The 22,836-nt window shown below is 36.8% G+C and overlaps 2 protein-coding genes across 2 annotated transcripts in view; one reads left to right on the top strand and one right to left on the bottom strand.

Annotated features, from left to right (window-relative positions):
- Positions 1-115: 115 nt before the first annotated feature.
- On the top strand, positions 116-11,163 carry med19a (mediator complex subunit 19a). Its single transcript, XM_056472755.1, has 6 exons — positions 116-462; positions 575-697; positions 4,699-4,832; positions 7,749-7,845; positions 7,950-8,038; positions 10,864-11,163. The coding sequence occupies exons 1-6, from the start codon at positions 243-245 to the stop codon at positions 10,927-10,929; spliced, it is 729 nt and encodes a 242-aa protein (XP_056328730.1). The 5' UTR covers positions 116-242; the 3' UTR covers positions 10,930-11,163.
- Positions 11,164-16,431: 5,268 nt separating this feature from the next.
- slc43a1a (solute carrier family 43 member 1a) overlaps positions 16,432-22,836 on the bottom strand; it is an 18,145-nt gene continuing 11,740 nt past the window's right edge. Inside the window, exons 8-15 of the mRNA XM_056472405.1 lie at positions 22,746-22,836; positions 22,470-22,619; positions 22,342-22,377; positions 22,113-22,242; positions 19,538-19,667; positions 19,378-19,451; positions 18,001-18,124; positions 16,432-17,638 (exon numbers count right to left, since the gene is read on the bottom strand). The exon at positions 22,746-22,836 is cut by the window's right edge and continues 4 nt beyond it. Of these exons, the coding sequence (XP_056328380.1) occupies positions 17,462-17,638; positions 18,001-18,124; positions 19,378-19,451; positions 19,538-19,667; positions 22,113-22,242; positions 22,342-22,377; positions 22,470-22,619; positions 22,746-22,836 (912 nt within the window). The 3' untranslated portion in view covers positions 16,432-17,461. The remainder of the gene's footprint in view (positions 17,639-18,000; positions 18,125-19,377; positions 19,452-19,537; positions 19,668-22,112; positions 22,243-22,341; positions 22,378-22,469; positions 22,620-22,745) is intronic.

Genomic DNA, 22,836 nt, shown 5'->3' with positions numbered 1-22,836 from the left:
CAGATTGGCATTTTAATGTAAAAATTAAATCAGACAAATTAAGAAGCACTAGAGGGCACTGGTTGACTTTCAAAATAAGCTGAGTGCGTTTATGATCTAATCATTACGGTAACGCCGATGTTGATAATGCCATGAATCGGACAGCTGCTCGCTGGTACACACAACTCCGGTAACCGGCAGTTGTGTGGGGCTTTTATTAGTATTTTTTATTATAATATGTAAATGGTTTAGTTTAAGATATCATGACGGAAATATTTTCTACTTTATTCGGACAAAATGACGGGCAGCCGTCCTCTGGGCCAGCTGCATTGGGGTTTGCTACCGGAAAACCTCCACCGCCTATGCCGCCAAACCAGACGCCAGGAACGGCCCAGATGCCAGGACAGCTCGGGGATGATGGGCCTTCCCTGCGAAAACCTGGAGCTATGAACGAACCTTTTTATTTACTACGTGAACTTCCCGGTAAATACTTATGTAGGAATGCTGTAAGGTTTATGTGTGGTTAGTGAAAATGTTATGAAAGACAACATTGTAAACATAACAAGGATGAGCTTTTGTGTTTGTTCTGATTCAGTTGGGAACGACCTGACGGGAAACACGAACCTGATCACGCATTATAATCTGGAGCACGCGTATAATAAGTTCTGCGGGAAGAAAGTCAAGGAGAAACTAAGCAACTTTTTACCGGAGTTACCAGGTAAAGCAGTTATATTTTTGGAGAGGGGGAGAATACGTTAGGTTGGGACATATGGCCAAAACATCACGATAAATGTCAGTGATAACGATAATTATCACGTTAAATGTCAAATCTCCATTTCTTATAAGTATAACGTTAAAGGATTTTGCCCCTGAGTTAAATCTCTGGACATCAGCCAGTTCATATTTATAATACAATAGTAATATGACAAATACATCAACCAGATGAACATTTAACAAATCTGAGGTACAATATTTATAATGATAAATATTAATCACGTAATGAAACATGTTTTATTCCATGGGGAACTTTAAAACCACATTGAAATGTAACACAGAGGTTTCTAAAATAATTAATATTTTAAAAAATAGTCTAAGTACATTACATATAAATAGAAATGTTGTAATCACAGCAGTTACTGTAATTCCGTTCCTCACTTCTGCAATGCATTTAATGCATGTCTATGTTTACAAGCGCAATACATAAATCTTCCAATACTTCAACAATACCATTGTGCAGTTACTGGCACTACAGTACATCCATGGAAAACTGAATTGTTCATGACACAGTGAGTACGTTTACATGGAAACCAATAATCCAATTTTATTATGATAAAGACAATACTCTATTTAAGCACGTTAAGGCTGATTTATACTTCTGTGTCTAGTCACTGCAGCCTACGTGTGGTCGCATAGCCCCGTGCCGTGGCCGACGCTGATGCGCACCTCTCAAAAAGTGTAACTACACGTTGAAACGACGCAAAGCGCAAGCTTTGTGATTGGTCAGCTTGGTAACGCTGACGAGTGTGGGCAGAGGTGAGAGCCGCGCGAACCCTATGGAGCAAGTGTTTACAAGTTTGGAGTCCTGTGAAGGAGCTCCAGATGTAAACTGTTGTTTTGTGTTTACCTTATGACATTGTACAGTAAAGTAGCGTTCAGAAAAAAAAACACAAGCGAAGAAACTTGACACAGAGGCTGGCGGTGATGTTTTTATGTTCCTCTGTGTCGAGTTTCTTCGCTGGTGTTTTGTTTTTTCTAAACGCTACCTTAATGTACAAGTGGCTCAAACTCGCTCGCTGGTAGACGTGCAACAACTTTAATCATAAGCTAAATACAAAACAACGGTTTCCATCTGAAGCTCCTTTACGGGGCTCGAGACTTCGACACTCGTCAGCGCTGCCAAACCGACCAATCACAGAGCTGGCGCTCTGCGTTGTTGCGACGTGTAGTTATTTTGAGAGGTGCGCGTCAGTGTCGCCGATGGCAACAGCAAAGGCTATGCGTCCACGCATAAGCTGCACCACAGCAAACGCATGCGTTTGACGCAGAAGTATAAGTCAGTCTTTACCGTGACACTATTCTCTACACCTACCGAGTTAAGGCCGGCTCGCACTGTAATTTTTTTTATTTTATTTATTTATTTTTTAAAATAATCCTGAGATTGTAGCATGTCAGACTGCACGAACATCGCTCCCATGTCACTCTGTAAGATCTCAGCCATCCTAATGTCGGACTGAACGACAATAAAGATGCACCAAGAATAAAAAAACGCTTCTATTGGTACTTGGATTGACACTCATTGCAGCTGTTCATCAAAGACCACAGATTTTCTTTCAGGATTTCCGAAATTTGTCTCGGATGACAAAATCGTGGCTGAAATCTCAGTGTAAGCAGGGCTTTAATGAAGGATTACAGACACAGGCAAATAATCTGATTACTGATGTCCTTTTAAACATAGTCATTGTTTCAGCTGTTTGTCAGTGCCATTGAGAACATCAGCAATGTTTTATCTGGTTTTAATCCAAATCACTCAGACATTTGTGTTTTTTTCCTAATTTAAGCATGTGTCTTTAGAGCTGCTTGCTTGATCAGTTGGAGACCTTCATGCATGTAAACAAAATGACAACTTTTGCTGCAGACCTATGTGGGGCAAATGAGCAGCACATTTACTTCTGTTTTGAAACAAACATTAATGGCCTGCTTGATTTTTCTAACGTACCACTGAGTGGTACGGTATGGTTCGGTTTGGTACGCTTTTATGCCCGTTTCCACTGTCAAAAGGCGTACCGTACCACTTTTTCGGCACCTATTCAAAAGGCTACCAAACACGAGAAAGGGTACCAAAAGGCGGAGCTAGACGCACAGCTGAACGCTATTGGTTTACAGAGACACGTCATTCGCTTGCGCAACAAGCCAGAATGAAAACAAAAAACACTTGGAAAATACCATATTCATGTCAAGAAATGGGCCAAAGCTAAGCCAAATTTTGAACATTTTATAAAGGAGATTAAACAATATGGTACTACATTATGTAACATTAAAAACAGAAAAGCAAAAAAAAAACATCTGAAGCATTAAGTAACTTTCAATTGATTAAATAAGTTTTATTTTTTAATTAATATCATCTTACTTTTTTTTTCTTTACCCCTGGCATTTATTTATACTTTGTGTTACTGAGATAATTTCTCTCATTTTAGCTTATTTGTTTTTGTTTTGTTCATATTAGATGTGAGATGTATTCTCTTGTACTAAGTTTGTACATCTGTTCAATAAAAAAAAAGAAAACAAAAAACCAGCTATGTTTGAAATACACAGCGAGAGATTATAGCGGAATTGCATATACATATAATAACGAGTTATGGTCGATCTGGGCTCAAACAAACCTTGTCATCATCTTGAACAGCCACAAGGGCATGGAGTAGAGCAGAATCTACCTCGTAGAATCTGTGCCTCGTAGTTTTTTTACAAGGCAGTCTGAAGTGCGAGCGGTTTCGCTTTCTTCCTTGCATTCGCCGCACGTCTATATCTAAAATAACAAACTTCTTGTGCTGATGATAATAACCTGCGCTTGATTATTGACGTGCTTTTGAAACCCGATCCTGTCAGACACTGACAAAAGCGAGAGTGAAGCACGAAAAAACAAAGGAGAAGCCGGAAAAAAAGGAGCACATTATTTCAGCAAACATGAACAAAATGCCATGTTTAACTATTATCTTCACTTTTTGGACTAATATGAACGGGGAATGATGGAATTACTGTCTAACAGTGGCTACATGTGCTGCTGAAGATTACAGACACAGATGAGAGGTTTACACTGACTGTGGGCTATATTTTGTGTTGTTTTGGAACCTAAATACGGACGAAATGTCTGCTGTGTGTTCTTCTGTAGTTGATAACATATCGGAGACTGTAAGGGGCTGTATATGTTTACTTTATATATGTTCATTTATTTATTTATTTAATGTAATTACAGACGTTACAGTAGGCGGTTTCGCACTGTCATTGATCTGCAGTTATAATCAACTCATGTTTATAGAAAAGTTAGTAATAAACATTTATACACAAGTATTTATGTGTATGAAGCATCTGTTTTGTGAGAAGTGCTTTTCATATGATATGTGAGCGACCTGTACAGCTTTACTGTAAACATTTCCTCTAGCGAAAATGACGTAGACTGAAACTTCCTGTCGTACACCACGCCCACCAAAAGGGTACCCTTGTTAGTGGAAACGCAAACATGATAAAGGTGACCCGTACAGTACCATACGAGTCAGTGGAAACGAGCCATAAGGCTTGGTTTCACAAACAGGGTTTAGCATAATCCAGGACTAAACCTCTCATAAGTTAAAGTTATCAAGCAGCATTTATGAAAATGCCTTGGGAAAATACACTGGTGTACATCTGAAGATGAAACAATGGCACTGAAATATTTTAGGATCTCTCACTGCAAGATATTTTCAGCTTAGACAGTTCAAACGTGCAATATAATCTAGAACTAGCCTCAAACTGAGTGGAGGTATATTTAATATATTGAATGCTTGTTATTACATTACATTGAAATAATTATCATTTTTGTTTTATTGCTTAGCCTTTCTGTCCAGTGTATTAATTGAAAGTCAATTTCACAAATGGTGATAAGCAGATATTTGGCATAAAATGTTAGTATACCATGGTATACTATGATCACAGTATTTTGGCAGTGAGATTTTCTCATATTTTTAGGTATGATAGACTGTCCAGGGGTCCAGGATGGCAGTTCTCTGCGCTCTCTCATAGAGAAACCTCCCGTCTGTGGAAACTCATTCAGTCCGCTGACAGGAGCTCTGCTCACTGGATTTAGACTACACACTGGCCCGGTAAATCAATGCACTAACACAGGCCCTGTTTACACCTGACATTAAGATGCATCATTATCAAAGACTATACAATATGCAAGATGTGTCACTCATATAGTTTTGGAAAAGTGTTAGCGGTCAATACAGTGAGTGAACCCCCGCCTTCTAGTACAGAAGCCGATCGGCAATTGCTGTAGACTGACGAGTCTCTGGGGGAGGGGCACGAACCAGACATCATTTCTGCAGATTGTGTGTGATTCAAGCATTTACAAATGAACCTAAAGAAATAGTTGTTTAATTTTATTGTTGATTCCTAAAATGAAATTTAATCATAGCAGTTTTGGAGAATTTGATGTTTCCCCATTCAGACAGAATGCCAGAGCATACTGCCCAAGAAGCATTTCAACGATGTCCACCGAGTGAAATGAATTGCCTTAAAGGGACTTTGTTATTATCTCTTTCATTACAAATGGGCAATGATAATACAGGTTTAAATGTGCTTTGAAGCATTCTGAGCAGGAGAAAGAGGCCAGCTTGCTCCGAGTGCTACAGAGATCACACGGTGCATAAGTGTTCTCATAGCTAAAGTGTGAAGATTGTTTTCAGATTGAAAAAGAAAGTTGATGTTTACAGAAGCAGGTATTAGATTATTTAACCTCTCCTTTTAAAGTACGTTTATGCATATTTTAATAATTTGCTTAATATTATTGAATATTTAAAATTGTTCAAGATTATCTCTTGTTAAGTGTATCACACTGATACTTGTACTAAATAATTATACAAGTAATATTAATTATTCACCTTCATAATCATGTTCAACTCCTGTCTCTATCTTACTATATAATTAGTAATTTTATAATCAGTTTTTTATGCCAATGGCCAGTTCCCTGGAGCAGAGGGCCTATTGACCACGTCTGTACACACTGCTCGGTTTAGGAAAAGCTTACCTCTCCACACCAGCCATCTCAGTCCTCAGTCTTCTTTAGTTTGTGTTGTTCTGTTTTTTTTTTTTTTTTTTTTTTTTTTCTCGAAAGTGTGAATTAAAATCGTGCAAGGCTCTTTCTCACTCAGGGCTGCATAAATAAAGGGAGAATGTCAATCAGTGTTTCTGCAGACTTTTTTGAAGTGTGATTATTAAAACTAGAAGGAATAGTTTTTTATAATTCATGGCTGGTTATATTCACATACTGTTTTCACACAACTGTGTTTATACTCCTTAAGGCTGATTTATACTTTTGCATCAAGCTCAGCCTTCGCGCGGTTGCATATTCCTCACTGTGGCTGATGGCGACGCTGACGTGCCCCCTCAAAAAATGTAACTACACGTCGCAAAGACGCATAGCGCAGGCTCTGTGATTGGTTGACTTGATACCGGGAACGAGCATGGGAGGTGCTGACAGCCACGAGCCCGTTAGAGCGAGTGTCAAGTCCCGTAAAGGAGCTCCAGATGGAAACATTTGTTTTGTGTTTACTTTATGATTAAAGGGCACCTAGGTTAGCCCTTTTTTCAGATTTAATATAAGTGTTTTGCGTCTCCAGAATGTGTCTGTAAAGTTTCAGCTCAAAACACCCATCAGATTTTTTTATTATACCTTTTATTAAAGTCCTATTTATACATTTTTGTACTGGGTGGCGGTTTTGGTGTACTGCTCCTTTAAGGCTAGTCCTCCCCGCCCACTGTTTCTATGTGCTTTTCTGCGTGCCTTAATCTCCTCCCTCGGCTGCCTCAGACAACAGACAGACCTAAAGGAAGCAGATCTCATGTAGTGTTTGTGAGAAATACTACAGTAAGAACTTTACCAATGAGTATTTGTTGTGCAGTTGCATCGATGAGTCACACAAAGTTCACACCGCAGCAGACACACACACACACACACACACACACACACACACACACACACACACACACACACACACACAGACAGACAGACAGACAGAGCGCCCGTTTAGCTTCGCACTCTGTTTGCACACATATGTGTCAGGCTACAGGTTAATCCTCACTGCTGTATGGATATCTGTTATGTTAATGAACAAAATAAACCTGATTTAGCGTTCACAAACCGGGATTAAAGCGTCTTCTTTTATAATTGTTCTGACACGCGGCTGTGCTGATGAAGTAAAGCTAAGCTAAATCGCTATAATTCATTACACACATGCTCTGTTTTAAAACATTTTAAACTTGTAAAACTCACTCTTGATCACATTTGATGATGATTGGTGAACCTAGCAAACTGAACAGACCTTTTATTCCTGGTTGCTTTGTGCACGTCTGGTCTTGTTGATATGATTATATACGTGACTACTGGGACATGTTAATACGCGCAGCTGTCAATCAATTCGGTGGGCGGGAGGACCGCACTCCTACATAAAGTTGCGGACGATCTGAAAACCGATCCAATTGGTCCACCGTTTTTATGTTGTTAAATTGAAAAAAAAAAAAAAGGACTGAGTGTGTTTATTTCACCCCAATATGATGGTCTATACACCATACATGCACGTATGTCTGTCCAAACAGCTTGAAAAGTAGATTTTTCACCATAGGTGCCCTTTAAAGTTGTTGCATGTCCGCCGATTCCCATCTCTGAATGAGCAAGTTTTAGCTACTTGTACATTTAAGGTAGCGTTCAGAAAAAAACAAAAAACTCGCCAAGAAACTCTGCACAGAGGAACACAACATAACCTACTGCCAGCTAGTGTTTTGGAAGTGTTATTGCTGAACAACACAAACAGCATGCAGAAGTATAAATGCACAACAGTGCACGAGGCAGGCATTGTGGGTCATGCCGATCACTGGACGCAGAAGTATAAATCAACCTTTATAAACGTGATTTTTGCATAATAGGTCTCCTTTAATATGTGATATTGACAGCATATTTTCTAAAGCAGTCTAAATGTGTTGTTTGAGCTTCGTTTTTATAGTGTTGGTGTGTGTTGCAGCTTCCAGAGCAGTACAGACTGATGCACATACAGCCACCAAAGAAGAAGAGCAAACACAAACACAGACATCATCGCCCTCAGGATCCTCTACCGCTAGGTCACTTCAAAAGTTCATGGATTCCCACATTTTATTTCCTCTTATATTTTCTCTGTGCACCACATCTCTGTCCACCACACGTTAACTCCCTTTTCCCTGTGCAGAAACCCCCACTGACCCCACCAAGAAGAAGAAAAAGAAGGATAATGACCCTGATCGCAGGAAGAAAAAGAAAGACAAGAAGAAAAAAAAGGTGAGCCAATTTGTTAAGGCGGTGCAGAATCTGACAAATTTACAATAAATTAAAAAGTCTGTATTATTGTTGAACAAGGTTGAATGTTACAGGATGTTCCTGTATAAATAACACATTATTAAATTCAATATATATACACATTGGAGGCAGCTTTGCTTTGGTGTAGCATCTGAGCAGCCTTGAACTTTGCCCTTTATAATTAATTATCATTTCTTCTTCACACAAACATTATTTCAACAGTAAACTATGGGTTTAGTTTACATTAAAATAGGTTAATGAATGCACCCCATACGGATCTCTCTTTTAAATGAATACTTTACAATAATATAGTTGTGCATATACTTGGATTAGTCAGTACTGAAGCAAAAACTGGAACTAATCTAACAAAAAGACTTCACCGTCTAAAAATTAGAACAGCCAAAATAATTAAAGTTGCAGTAGGTGATTGTCTTCAAGTCTCTTCCCATTCCAATAGTAGTAATTAAAGTAAATGATCTAAATGTGTTTTTGTATTTTTATATTCTGGGTAAGGCAGAAGATTAAAAAATGTTCATCCAATTAAACTTTCAGGCTGATAATTCCCATAATTCTGCTAAGTAGCCCAAACTGTCTGTCAGCAAAGGTAGATTTGTACATCTGCGCAGCTGTTCACGCAAATCTGCCGTTTGCATGTGCACACGCGTTTACATGCGCATGAGAAAGAGAAAGCAACCGGTAAAAGCAAATGCTGAATCAACTTTATAATCCTGAATCAATATTAGAGTGAGTTTTGCACGCTGGAGGAAGGACGACACCATGGCTGAAGTATTTCTTTTAGACAGGTAATGTCTTGCCATAAAACTATTTAAGTCATGCAAAGCTGATGTAGATTGTGTTGTTATGAATGGGTTATATGCACAGAAGTGTTGTTCAGCCACTGAAATCTTCCAGCAAAAGCTTGATGTGACTATTTTCAGATTCCTAAGGGACCTTTTACAGCATTGATAATGTCGATTTTTATTTAGTTTAATAACAAAACAGAAGTCAATAGCTATTCCGCCTAGCCTGCTTTACTGAGCTAAAGTTGCGTTTATATTGACATTGGTCCATTTTTGAACTATTACAACATGTGACGAGCTCCCTATATTTTTTTACTGTTACTCTTAATATTCGGTCTGAAATAGCATGCAAGTATGGCTTAGTAATAAGTGTAGTTCCTGCACCTTGCCGGCCAATCACTAAACATACAGCAGTCGCTTCAGGACAAACTGTAAGAAAACGAGACCAGCAATCCTTGCATGCATGAAATATTACACATTATGACAAGTTTTGCTTGCTACACAACTGAAAATGTGCTAGATATAATACAGTTTTTCATTCATAATTGTAGTATTATCAAGTACTATGAAGTTTTCTAACTGGCGAATGACATGATCTAGTGGGTTGTCTACTGTCATCTTTAAGTTGCGCGTTCGTGATTTCAGGAGGCATGGCTTTGGATGGCAGGGGAGAGACTGTGTTTTCAAACTGCACCTTTTATCAAGAGAAACATTTTGTTGAAATGTTCAATATAACATAATATAACAGTTATAGTACATGTATAACAGTTTCGTATAACTCCATAATATATTGACTATATTCATTGAGAAATGGATAAAAATATGAATTTTCAAAAAGGGTTGTACTCATTTCTACTGTAAACTGTATACGTGTGTGAGATTTTTCTTCATAATTTAATTTGTTTTCACACGAAATTGTTTTCATTTGCTAAAACTGTAAATTAATTTTCAAACTTACTGTAGTCATTTTGCTTAATAAATATTTCTTGATTTAAGTCACTTAAGTTATTTGCGATAGGAAACAAGACTAGTAATACTCGGTATTTGTTTTTTTGTATTTTTTTGTAGTGTAAATATATAAATAATACTAAAATATAACACAATCGGGCTGCGCGATATATCGTTTCAGCATCAATATCACAATGTGATCATTCACAATAGTCATCGCAGGATATGCAATAATGAGTTTATAATATAATTGATCATGTGCATGTGTTTTTGATGCTTGTGATTGTATAGTGATTTTAAAAGCATTCGGGCAGAAGAAATTGTAAAATTTTTGACTTTAACTACAATAAATTTTATTGAATAACTTTTATTTTATCATTCAGTTACTGTTAGACTTAGGAAACGATAAAACACTTTTATCTTTTTCTTGATTGTATTTGTAGACTGTTATGCATGAAAATACTCACAACATATGCAAATGCAAATAGCACAGACCACAACGAAAATGTGTCGGGGGAGCCCAAAAAGTTTATAGATTGTTTATTAGATTTTATAGAGATGCAAATCTTAAACATAAATTCATCAATCTCTGCATGAAAATAGTCTCAACACACAAATACAGAAATACAACAACAGAAATGTATCTGGGGACCCCAACATTTTTAAGAGATTGTTATTAGATTTTATGCAGATGCACTCCCTCTGCGGAATTCATCTGACATTTTAAATTATTTCCAAATAGAGATAGTCATCTGGTGAAATTGTATTTATGTCACAATATATATCGTAAAATAAAGAAATATCACAATGCTAGATTTTTTTCAATCTCGTGCAGCCCTATAACAATATTAAATGCTCAATATCAGTGGCATTCAAAATCCAATCTATAGTCTGGACATTGTAGAATATTTCCCTAGACTCTTACTAAAAATGCCTTTATTATGTTATAGAATAATTCATTGTTTATAGATTGTATCTGTCACATTTGTAGCACATCCTGTTATGTCTTGTAAAATGCATTTAAAAGATCTGCTTTGTGTGTTTCCACTTTTCCTTTAGAATCGACACAGTCCTGATCATCCTGGTCTTACTGGATCTCAACCCAACAGCAACAGCCTGAGATAGAACAGTTGTGTGTGTGTGTGTGTGTGTGCGTGCGTGTGTGCGTGCTTGTTTGTTTGTTTTTGTGTGTGTTTGCACACATGAAATGAAGTTGAACTGTGTTAGAGACTCTGATATGGACCAGTGTGCTTGATTGATGTTTACAAAGACCGATTGTTGATGATTTCTGACTTCTTTTTCTGGTTATGATGATAAGCTCATGGAATAAACTTTGTTATTCTTTATACATTCTTTAAACACACTCTTTTTTTTTTGTTGCAATAACATCATAAAACCATGATAACCTTTTTGTACATCATTGAAGAATAAAACACACACCAAAATGTCAAATGAACAAACATTCCTTTTTAATTGCATGGTTAGCTCATGGTGGTCTGGTCACATTTATAAAATATCACTCAATTTTGTCCAAACAAAAAAAAATCATGGGAAGTACTGAATTAAAAAATGTTTAAATACTATTTCATTTTTTTTCATTAAAAAGCTTACAAATTTACACAAGCAAAAAATATCAGCCTGTAAAATTGTTCCACATATTAAATATTACATCTTGGACAAGTCAACCAGATTTTTCGTAGAGTGTGACAAAAACAGCACTCACATACACATACAAAATTCCCAGTATACTCAAAAAACAAGCTACTATCATACCAACATTCCTACATAATTATAATTATTGTGTTCCCTGCATAATTATAATTTTCCACATTCAATTTATTAAAAGTGCTCAAAATCAGAAAACAAGAGGAAAGTGTTTGTACCATAGGCCAAACCTGGTGAAAAAAAATCATTAAATGCCAAAATATTAAACATTTGAATTCTATTAAAAATAGCCTTGTCCACTTTAAAACCTTACCAACAAAGAATGTATGGCTTGTAATGGTTAAATCCCACTGACATTAAAGTATTGCCATTTTGGGGGGCTTCAAAGGGGACATTTTTGGTTCTGAAGGTCCTGAAAGTAACTATATACACACACATATACATACAATCACCGGCCACTTTATTGGGTACACCTTAGCAGTACACCCTTTTGCTTTCAGAAGTGCCTTAATCCTTCCATCGATTCAACAAGGTACTGGAAATATTGCTCAGACATTTTGGTCCATATTGACCTGATAGCATCACTCTTTGAGTATCTCCAAGATGTGAATCTCCCATTCCACCACATTCTAAAGGCGCTCTATTGGATTGAGATTGTATTTCTTCAGTTGTTTGTGTTGTGCAATTTGCAACACTCGTGCTATCTAATTGATGAAGATCGTTTTTAATTTACTGGTGTTTTTGTAATTGCATTTGTTTTCTTAAATTGCAGTGCGTTAAGCTCTCTCGGCCACCTTATTCATCAGACTAGACGTTTTTCCTATTTTCTATTGTCCAATTTTAGTGAGCCTGTGTGAATTGTAGCCTCAGTTTCCTGTTCTTAGCCAACAGGAGTGGCATCTGGTTTGGTCTTCTGCTGCTGTAGCCCATCTGCCTTAAGGTTTGACGTGTTGTGCGTTCAGAACTGCCGCTCACTGTATATTTTATTTTTATCTGACCATTCTCTGTAAACCCTAGAGATGGTTGTGTGTGAAAATCCCAGTAGATCAGCAGTTTCTGAAATACTCAGAGCAGCCCATCTGGCACCAACAACCATGCCACGTTCAAAGTCATTTAAATCAGCTTTCTTCCCCATTCTGATGCTGTTGAACTGCAGCAGATCGTCTTGACCATGGCTACATGCCTAAATGCATTGAGTTGCTGCCATGTGATGTGCAAATTAGAAATCTGCATTAACGAGAAGTTATAGTACCTAATAAAGTGGCCAGTGAGTGTATATTCATTAACACAGCCACTCAATAAAATGAAAGAGACGAAATAAATATCCGTCATGCAGATGATGTGGGACTTAGTTAAAAATCTAGTCAGGAGAGGGCGCAGTCTTCAACAGAAAGTAGTCAAAAGTCAAAAGTGCGCTAGATAACGTCTTTACTACACGTGTGTTGAAATAAACTTTTAAGACAACTTATAGCGGTAAAGTGTGCCAATGAAAAGTGCACTAAAATGACCACCAGACTGCATAACTGCGGCTAATGAGGAACATCAATTCTGAGAAGTGTCTTCTTTCATCAAACATCCTCTGTTGAGTCAATCTAGTAGAGGCAAATGACTGAATCACTCACAGGAAACCGTGACACAGAATAAATGCAACAAACTTTACTACGGAATGGACATTCTTCAACCAAAACATTCAGCACGAGCCTCGGCCCAGCTGCAGGCCCGCAGAACCACACACGTTTTAGGCACACACAATCTGGCACACACAATCTAGGAACACCATATATGGTTACGGCGGATGTTAACGTTATTAACGTCTTCTTGGACATTGTCATCGATATATTTTGATATATATGGTTAATAAATATTGTACACAATAAACAATAGTGTTTACTTTATTTCACAAATATTACAATCGAGACAGGCGAATGGGGAGTGTTGTTTCCGATCGCTATATAATAGACTGAACAGACTGTTTTCTAGTCATCATAGATGATCAGTCGTTATTATCTGACAGAGTCAATATAGCAGATACTCTGGCCTTGCTGAAAGATCTAAATTGGACAGGTTTAATTTTTATAATGGATTCATTTATAATGAAGGAAATAATAGCAAGTTAATAGGCAATAATACATTTTATATGTAATAAAAATCTTTTTACATGTAATAAATGTATAACTATATTCATATTTTACTCAAGCAATTTAATAGCGTGTATTTGCTTAATTTTCTAATAACTTTTTAATTAATGATTTCCCACATTAAATACTGTAGTAATTTATAGTAAGCAATATATTGTTTTTAAACCAAAATTTAGCAATAGAAACAAATTAACTATTAATAATTAATTAAAAAAATATAATAATTAAATAGATATATAACAGCTGTGACAGTTTAGTAAAAGATAGTAGTTTATAATCAGATAATCAGTTTATAACTATGTTATATATTGTTTAAATGATTAACTATAGTAATTAATTTTAATGTGACACATTATTGTTTGCTTTTTATATTTTACAATATCATACATGTTTAACTAAGTATGATAATATTAAGATCCTAGAATTTGTTTATTACACTTAATCCTACAATTAGACGGTCTATTAGTTCTTTGTGTATGTGGACACATGAATAAAGTCATGTGTCTTTAACCAATTATTTTTATTTACATAATTTGAGTTCAGAAACTGCAGAGATGTTAAAATGATCGTTACGATATAATAATAATGACTGAAATTGGAAATCATATTTGTGAATGCTAAAGAGTTAGTTACCATGGTTTGCCTAAATCGTGTGTGCTAGATTGTGTGTGCCTGAAACGTGTGTGGTTCTGTGGTTCTGCAGCTGGATATTATTGGCCTCGACTGGAAGGACAGCATTCTCTGCAGAGGGAGTGTCGAGAGGGTAAATTTGCCATTAGGTGTTCTGTGTTTTGTGAATGAGTGTCCGAACCTGCCAGTCCAGCACTTCTCCCTAAGTAATATCCCAGCACGCGTTCCTTGTTTTATAGATGTCTAACAGACGCCTAAATAACTATACGTCTTGGCTAAAACAAGGCTAATTTGGCCTGTCAGTGAAAATCCAATAGACGTATAAGAATGACTAGTCACACGTGAATAAATAACTTCACGTGAATTCTGTATAACCAGCCTATTTCAATATTAGTCTAATTTTGGTCTATTCTTAGACATTTATCATATTTTCACCGACAGACCAAATCTTGTCTTGTTTTTACCAAGACATCCATGCTAAACGTCTATTAGATGTCTATTAAACACAAAATTGTTTGTTGGCATAAACTGTATGGATGCCAATTGACAAGTTTTCAGTCTTACTTTAAGTCCAGCAGCAGAAAATCATTAGCTCATCCTCTACTTATTTCAAACTTGAGCTAACAATGACAGAATTACATTTTTGGGGATAAACTTTCGCTTTAAGCTGATTTATAAACTATAATAATTAAATTATAATCAAAATATTATAGTAATGTAAATGAAATGTTCTAGATCAGGGACGTCAACTCAGTTCCTGGAGGGCCGCAGCCCTGCACAGTTTAGTTCCAGCCCTGCTTCAACACACTTACCTGTATAGGTTTCATACAAGACTGAAAGACTTAATTCGTTTGATCAGCTGTTTAATTAGGGTTGGAACTAAACTGTGCAGAGCTGCGGCCCTCCAGGAATTGAGTTTGACATCCCTGTTCTAGATACTTTCTCAAAAGGTTCTTTGGTACATTTGAATTCATGGTCTCAAACTCAATTCCTGGTGGGCCGTAGCTCTGCATAGTTTAGCTCCAACTCACACCTGCTCAACAGTCTCTAGTAGTCTTGAACACCTTGATTAGTTGGATCAGCTGTGGTTGATTAGGGTTGGAGCAAAACTGTGAAAAGCTCTGTTCCTCCAGGAGTCAAGTTTAAGACCTGAGGGCTTTATCTGAACAAACATTAATGTATATGAATTTAAATGATTCTAAATAATTGAGCAACATTAATGGTATAATAGATTGAGATGTGCATTTGTTAAATGTATCCACAGCTAAATCATACAACTCACAGTGCTATTTTAAAAAGACAAAGTAATTATAGAGAATACTGCATTATGAATAATTTACTGCCATTCTTATTTATATAATCATGTAAACATAAGCCATTTCATCATGCAGTCAGTTTACTAGCCTGCATTGTGTACAGCTGTAACTGTAATACCATATGGCACATCTCATGTAATGCATGTTTTATTGTTAGCTAAAACTCTCAAATGTACTTCTTTAACTGAAGATAACATGTAAATATTTAAAAACAAACAAGCCTTATTAAAGGGATAGTTCACCTAAAGAATTAAAGGTCTGTCATAATTTACTAGAAAACCTTTTTCTCAACCACGTTCCCAAAGGACCACCAGCTCTGCACATTTAACATGTCTCCTTAACCAAACACAGCTGATTCAGATCATCAGCTCATTAGCAGAGACTGAAAGACCTGAAATGGCTGTGACAAAGGAGACATCAAAAACATGCAGTGCTGGAGGACCAGGAACGTGGTTTAGAAACACTTCCATAGTATTTGTTTCTCTTACTATGGCAGCCAATGGTTGCAGGTTTCCAAGCTTCTTTAAAATATCTTCATTTGTGTTAAAGAAAAAAAAAAGTGTAAATAGTGAGTAAATTGTCACTTTTGGGTGAATTATCCCTTTAAGAATAAGTACTAAAGTCACTAAAACTAATCCAAAAATAAAACTAAATAAAAATGCTAAACCGTTAATTAAAATGACAGCTCTTGACAATATAAATGAGGACCAGATTAAAATATTAATACATACTATAATGGTAATAATTAACAGAAAATGAAGTGCCTGGTTGGAATTCTCAATCTGTTTGGTTTGTGAAGTGCAGGTATCAGCAGAGGGCAGCACACTCCACGAAGACCATCACAATCTCAAGCTGGCCAGTAATAACACACAAGCCTCTCAAGACCATTCATAATAACGGTATGCATCTTTTATTGTGTTTTTTTTTTTGATTCTTCAAATGTGACATTTTTTGCACTTTGTACATGGATGCTCTCTTGCATATTCTCCAAAAACCTACAACAGTCCAGTTATGGCTTTATCGCATACTGTACATCCATACCCAAAAATGGCTTTGGTTTCCCAAGTTCCCTTAAATGGTGACATTCAATATTAACATAAGGCACTAGTTTCACACAAACACATAATAAAAAGCATACTGACATCTCCAGACTGCATGTCATTGGTTTCGCTCGACTTCACCAAAACCATTACAAAAAGCCCAATCCACCATCACTGCACAGAAAAAGTAAATATCAAAGCATTATTTACAGAGCACATCTACATCAAGCTCAATAGATAAATGGTACAATAACAGAAATACAAAAATACATTTCCTTTCAGTGCCTGTCAAGCTCAATCATGTACAGAACACTTTAAAGTTCAATCCGGTCACTCATAAATCTGCCTGAAATATTACTGCTTTGGGATAACGCTTAACATAGTGAATTACGCGAGGAGAATAAAGTGATACACTTTAAAAAGCTCCATCACAAGTGTCTTTGGTGAATTTCCGTGAAATGCTGGTGTTGATTGTCTTTCAAGTTTTCAAGTATAGACTAAAAAGACAGAAAACAGACACTGACGTACACACAATCAATCGAGTCTCTTTGGTGAAGGAGAGCAGAAGCTGAACAGACTGAGGTAGATCATCATGTCTGCCAATCAGAGCCAGCGTGCACGGTCCAATAAATAGACTTCGTTTCTATAAAAATGCATCGTTTTGATGGGCAGATTTTCAATACCGACTCGCAGCTGATCATCATACGAGACAATACTGACTCAAATGTCTTCTATAAAACCAAAAAAAAAAAAGGAAAAAGTTGTGTTTAGTGAAGATGTTTCAGAAATGGCAAGGTCTGTCATATCTTGCGTAGCGTTTGACATTGCTGTTGAAATGCGAGGAGTCCTGTGATCCATCATTATTAAATTAAGCCTCCTGCGGGACGTGGCCATTGCTGTGTCCGTTGGTGAGAGCCTGGTTTTCATCAGGAGTGTGTGTGCTGGTTTTTCCTTTAGCCTGTATTTGAAGTTGTCTGCGGTGGTAGAACAAGTAGCCCGGCAAAAGGAAACCGGTGAATGAGAAGATCAGAAGTCCCAGATTGATCTGTTTAGATTAAAAGAAGGAATGTTAGTGTACAGTATAAGCTGGATGAGGTTATTCGTGGTATATTCATTATTTTGGTTTTGATGATGATTTTGCATCAGCTGTGTGAGTCGACTACACTGCTTTTTTGTCTTGAAGCACAAAAGCTTAGTGTGTGCTAAATATTACCACCGTCCCAGTCTAAAAATGCCAGGTTGAGCTGGAAACTCTGGGTTTCCCACTTAAAATAATGACTTTGTGATGCTGTTCATGTGCTTTCAACAAATATTGTCTATCTGACATTACTTGAATGCACCAAAACTATAAACTGAAATATGCCATGAATAGATTAATTTAAGAAGATGGTGAAAATTATTTCTTACCCAGTACGCATTTCCATTAAGAGGTCCCACCATGATCATGAAGAGGGGCTGCTGCAGCAGGGCCACCACAGCACTGATCATAGACTGCAGCCCGGTCAGAGTGCCAAAATGATTGGACGGGTACCTGTGGCAGAAATAGAGCCATTTAGCAGAAAGTTTGTAACTGTAAGATTCTTTAATTTTTAACTGTATAAGATAGTTTAATGCACACTGTTTTTCCCACATACAGTACTTATTCCTAGTCTCTGCGACATGTTCTTTATGTCAGTCCATATTTTCTCTGAGTTGACAGTTTTTACGCTAACAAGTGTTTATTCAGGCAATGTGAAAAAGGAATATTTCGCAAAACAATAAAACCACCCCCCTTCACATAATAATTCTTTATAGGTAAAGCTTTACATTTATGTTTATAAACCAGCTCCCTTGGACACAATGAGGCTCAATGGCGTAGCACATATTCAAATAAATAAATAAATAAATAAAAAAAAAAATAGTTGATTTATTCTTCTGGAAGTGCTGAATTCTCGTTTCCTCTGTAAAAATAATGCCCTATAATCTCCCATGGCTGCGTACAAGTATAAGCCATTTATGCTTCAATAACACATCTTCCTTAAACTAGAAATATGACTATTTTATGATAAAATTCATTATAACATTGGTTAATTAAACCTTGTAGGACAGTGGTATGAAACTCAGTTCCTGGAGGGCCGCATCCCTGCTCAGTTTAATTCCAACTCTGCTTCAACACACATACCTCTAGGTTTCAAACAAGGCTGAAAAACTCAATTAGTTAGATCAGGTGTGTTTAATTGGGGTTAAAGCTAAAGCTGCGGTCACACTGCACTTTTCGCCCCATAGACTTCCATTCATTTACATGCGACTGCGGCAGACCATAAACACAAGCTTGTGTGAAAAGTTTTGCAGGTCGCTACGAAGCAACATCACGTGATTGTGTGAGACCAATAGAAGATCAAAACATGACCTCTCGGTTCAGAAATTTTAAATAAGGAGCAACTACACGCTTTAACATCTAATCTAACTTGTTTAATCCCACCCCTTTTCGCAGCGATGTTCGACAGAATTTCGCATGCTCATACTCGAGTGTGACTGCGGATTAAACTGTGCAGAGCTGCATCCCTCCAAAAACTGAGTTTGATATATGTGCTGTAGAAATTGTGGAAATCTGTAATAGAAACCCATTTAATACATTTTACTGAGTTTGACTCCACACACTCTGCACACATATACTGATCTTGTTTTATAATCACTGATTTTATAAGAGCAGGATGAGTCCATACTTGCAAGTGTGATTAAATAACATGTTTATTGATGGCACATAAAAGGTACTTGAGGGTGTGAATATGTTCATGTACTTACACAGCAGCATACATGCCCCCACAGCAGGAGTGAATGAATCCACGAACCATAGTGTGCAAAATAAATGTCAGAATCTGAACAAAGACAGGGAGACAGTTATGAGTGCAATATTAAACTACAAAATTAATCTTTAAATAACGTGCATGTATGAAGTTGATACCTGTAGAGGCAGGTTGTTTATGAGGGAGAGGATTCCAAACACAATGAGCAGTATATTTGTGAAGATGAAGGCTCTCATGGCATTGGTCAGTTTCTGGATCTTTCGGTCACGCTTGGGTACAGCAACAGCTCTGGTAGGAGAAAAAAAAAACAAAAATTATTATTTGTTTAATGATAGTGCCATTTACAAAATAACACCATATTAAAATTGAAAATGTTTTTTACACCCATGTACCACACAAATACAGTGTTGTGTTAAGGCCATTACTTGCAGAACTTAAACTGAAAGCATCTAGTTTTAGACAGTAGATCTTCATTTTAACTAACCAATATTGACTTATTATAGGACACTTTATACCTTCTAATACCAGTCTTAATAGTCTCAACTGTCAAATTACATTTGTTATATATATATATATATATATATATTTTTTTTTTTTTTGATATACATCGTTGAATCTGTGACGCAGTTCAAGCTACAGGGGAAAGTAAACAATCATTCTTCCCCATTTACTACTAGCTATAGTAGTAAATAAACATGAATAACGTACATGTAAACAGTGTTTGAACTGCAGAAAAACAGATAGTAAACAATGACATTAAGGCACTTACACTGAGAGCGATTAAGTGATACAAGTGTACAACGCTCTTCAATTAAAACAATAAATCTAAAACACACAATCAATTGAAGCACAAAAATTGTGAGGATTTTATTTTTCTAAACAGTTGTAAAAATATTCCGCCCCTTCATGTCATCGTGCAATAAAACAGTTAGATTGGTGGCATTAGATATTGCACAGATATTGCTTTTTTTTTTTTTTTAAAGAATGGACATCAAGTGTTTGTTTTGTATGATGTCTGAGAATAGATATGTTCATATAAACATCACAGCAACTACAAAAATCTTAACAACAACAACAAATGTAATATAGCAAGACATTGCTGAGATAATTTTACTTGATGAAAAAGCGTCCTTGTTACAGTGTTACCATTTATTTAAATACCCAGCAATATTAATTAACTACATGTGATGTCTTCTAGGGTTGGGTCATGTCGACCAATTTAGCATCATACAATGTCTAATGTAAAACATCATGATGGACGATGGTATTGTCGCCGTTAATTAATTAATAAATAAATTATTTGTTGCCTACCGTTTCAACTACCTGAAGCGCATGGTCTTTGTTTTACCCATAACCAAATCATAATAAATAAAGATAAGGTACACACGAATTACCACCTGTCAATCACTTTTTCCACGGGACTCTGGCATGAATAGGCAGAGTGATTGTGTTATAATGGCATCGACAAACTTGGTTGGTAAAAAAAGGTGCATAACCAACCAACAGTATCTGAGGTTTTCACTAAAATTACTTACTAATTACTTAGCACGAAAGTGAAAGATTGAATCAGTGTACTGATGCTGTAACACGTTACCTGATAGATTCAAAAGACCACAGAGTCGTTAGGTAGAGACAAGATTAATTAAATATCACCTTTAACAACTATAGTGAGACGCGATCCAGCGGTACAACCTTGATAAACTGTCTGACATGCACTGCTCTCTGGGCTGACTGCTGGAACTCACAGTGACAGTGTGTGTGTGTGTTTTCAGCAGTATCTTGCTAGAAATGCTAGATGAAATGCCAGTGTGGACGTGGATCATTTTCATTCTGAAATGCCATTTTAAAACTAAGATTTATTAGTATAAACTAGGCTGTTGTATTTTTCGCGAGTGGGTTGCTGCTGTGACGAGGGCAGGGCAGAGGATCGCGATGCCGGCTCAGCATTGAGATGGCTATCGGCCATCAGTGATGGGTGATGCCTCAGTCTATCGACTCAACCCTACTTTCTATACGGTTAGGGTTATGATGAAGTTTAAGTCGAAGGATATTTGCATGTACTTTACTTTCTTTATTGTCCACGATCTCACAATCACAACCACATCAGCATTCACATTACACGCATCATAAAAAAAACGGCAACACAAATACATTCAACGTCATCACATTAAAAATTCTATCTAAAACCCTATACATACTTAGAACCCAGTATTTAAAATCCTAATGGCAGTCGGCACAAAGGACATTTGATACATAATTATGCAGAATTCATTTGAAAAACTATAGTTATTACTAGAAGTACATAAAATGTGTAACAAGGACACCTTATCCATAAAGATTGATGTTTGTATTGTCTCAATTACTGAATGCATATTTATATAAATCTTTCATTAAAAAAATTATCCAAAGGCCTCTGTGTAAATGATAACATTTTAACAAGGACGCAAGTAGAATTAATTTTATAAATGGTTTTTGTGCAATTTAGATGCTTGCCTGACTTTTCTCCTTCTATGATTCAAAGGAAAATTGTAACGGTAGCTGAATTTATTTAAAAGGCAAAACCAAAATTAGTTTAGTAGACCACTATTTAAAAAAAACGAAGTTTTGTGAAGGAAGTGTATACTTCAATACACTGTCCCAAATACCAGTTTGTGAAGTCATGGTTCAGAGAAGTCATTTTGTCATTACTGCAAACTACAGTTTCTTATGCAACGTTGCTAAAGCAAAACTGACCTTTTCTCTCCCTCCACTGCCTGATCCACTTCACACTCTTTCATCTTCCAGTCCATGATGTATCCAATCAGAGGGCAGGTGACGAGACACAAGAGCTGCAGTGTGCCAAAGATGGAGGAGTAGAAATTCACTGAAGATAACACAGATGCATATAGCATGCGTTTAAAACTGATTTCCTGCCCAGAAGCATGTTATGGGTTTCATACAAAGCTACATTTAAAGATCTCACCATTCTTCTTAGCCGTAAGCTTCAGCTCTTCAGAGGCTAAACAAGACAGAAGCATTTTTAAGTCACCTGAACAGAAGCCAAGCTTAATACACTGAGTGATGGTGTGCAAGTTCTGATGCTTCGCTTACGGTGCGGGTCGCCATGAGTCACCATGAACTCCAGCATCTTGTTCATGGCTCCCATAAAGAAGATGATTCTCAGCTGGGTCATTCCCATAGTGATCAGACTCCACAGGAAGATGGGAGAAAACACGGAGCGACGAAACGGGACAGAAGCAGCTGAGAAAGAGATTTCCAGGAGTTCGTACATTAGATTTCAGAGGCCAGGGCACATGTTCAACCACACATTCACACAAGTGTAACAAATCTTCTCAGAATGTATCACTTTGTCGCAAATAGTCTCACTTTGTGTTTCCTGAGGTAGAGCAGGCTTCTTGGTTTCTCCTGTCGCCTCTTCAGCTGGAGTCAGTTTGTGGTTTTCAGCTTCATGGATCTT

This window comes from Danio aesculapii, chromosome 14, assembly GCF_903798145.1.
Source record: "Danio aesculapii chromosome 14, fDanAes4.1, whole genome shotgun sequence".
In the NCBI taxonomy this organism is placed as follows: domain Eukaryota; kingdom Metazoa; phylum Chordata; class Actinopteri; order Cypriniformes; family Danionidae; genus Danio; species Danio aesculapii.
The sequence above is the reverse complement of the archived record's forward strand: the minus strand, read 5'-3'. Positions and strand labels throughout refer to the sequence as shown.

Coding starts and splice junctions, on each gene's coding strand:
- med19a (XM_056472755.1), top strand. CDS start 243: ATGACGGAAATATTTTCTACTTTATTCGGACAAAATGACGGGCAGCCG. Junction 7,846..7,949: donor TCAGGATCCTCTACCGCTAG/GTCACTTCAAAA, acceptor TTCCCTGTGCAG/AAACCCCCACTGACCCCACC. Junction 8,039..10,863: donor AAGACAAGAAGAAAAAAAAG/GTGAGCCAATTT, acceptor CTTTTCCTTTAG/AATCGACACAGTCCTGATCA.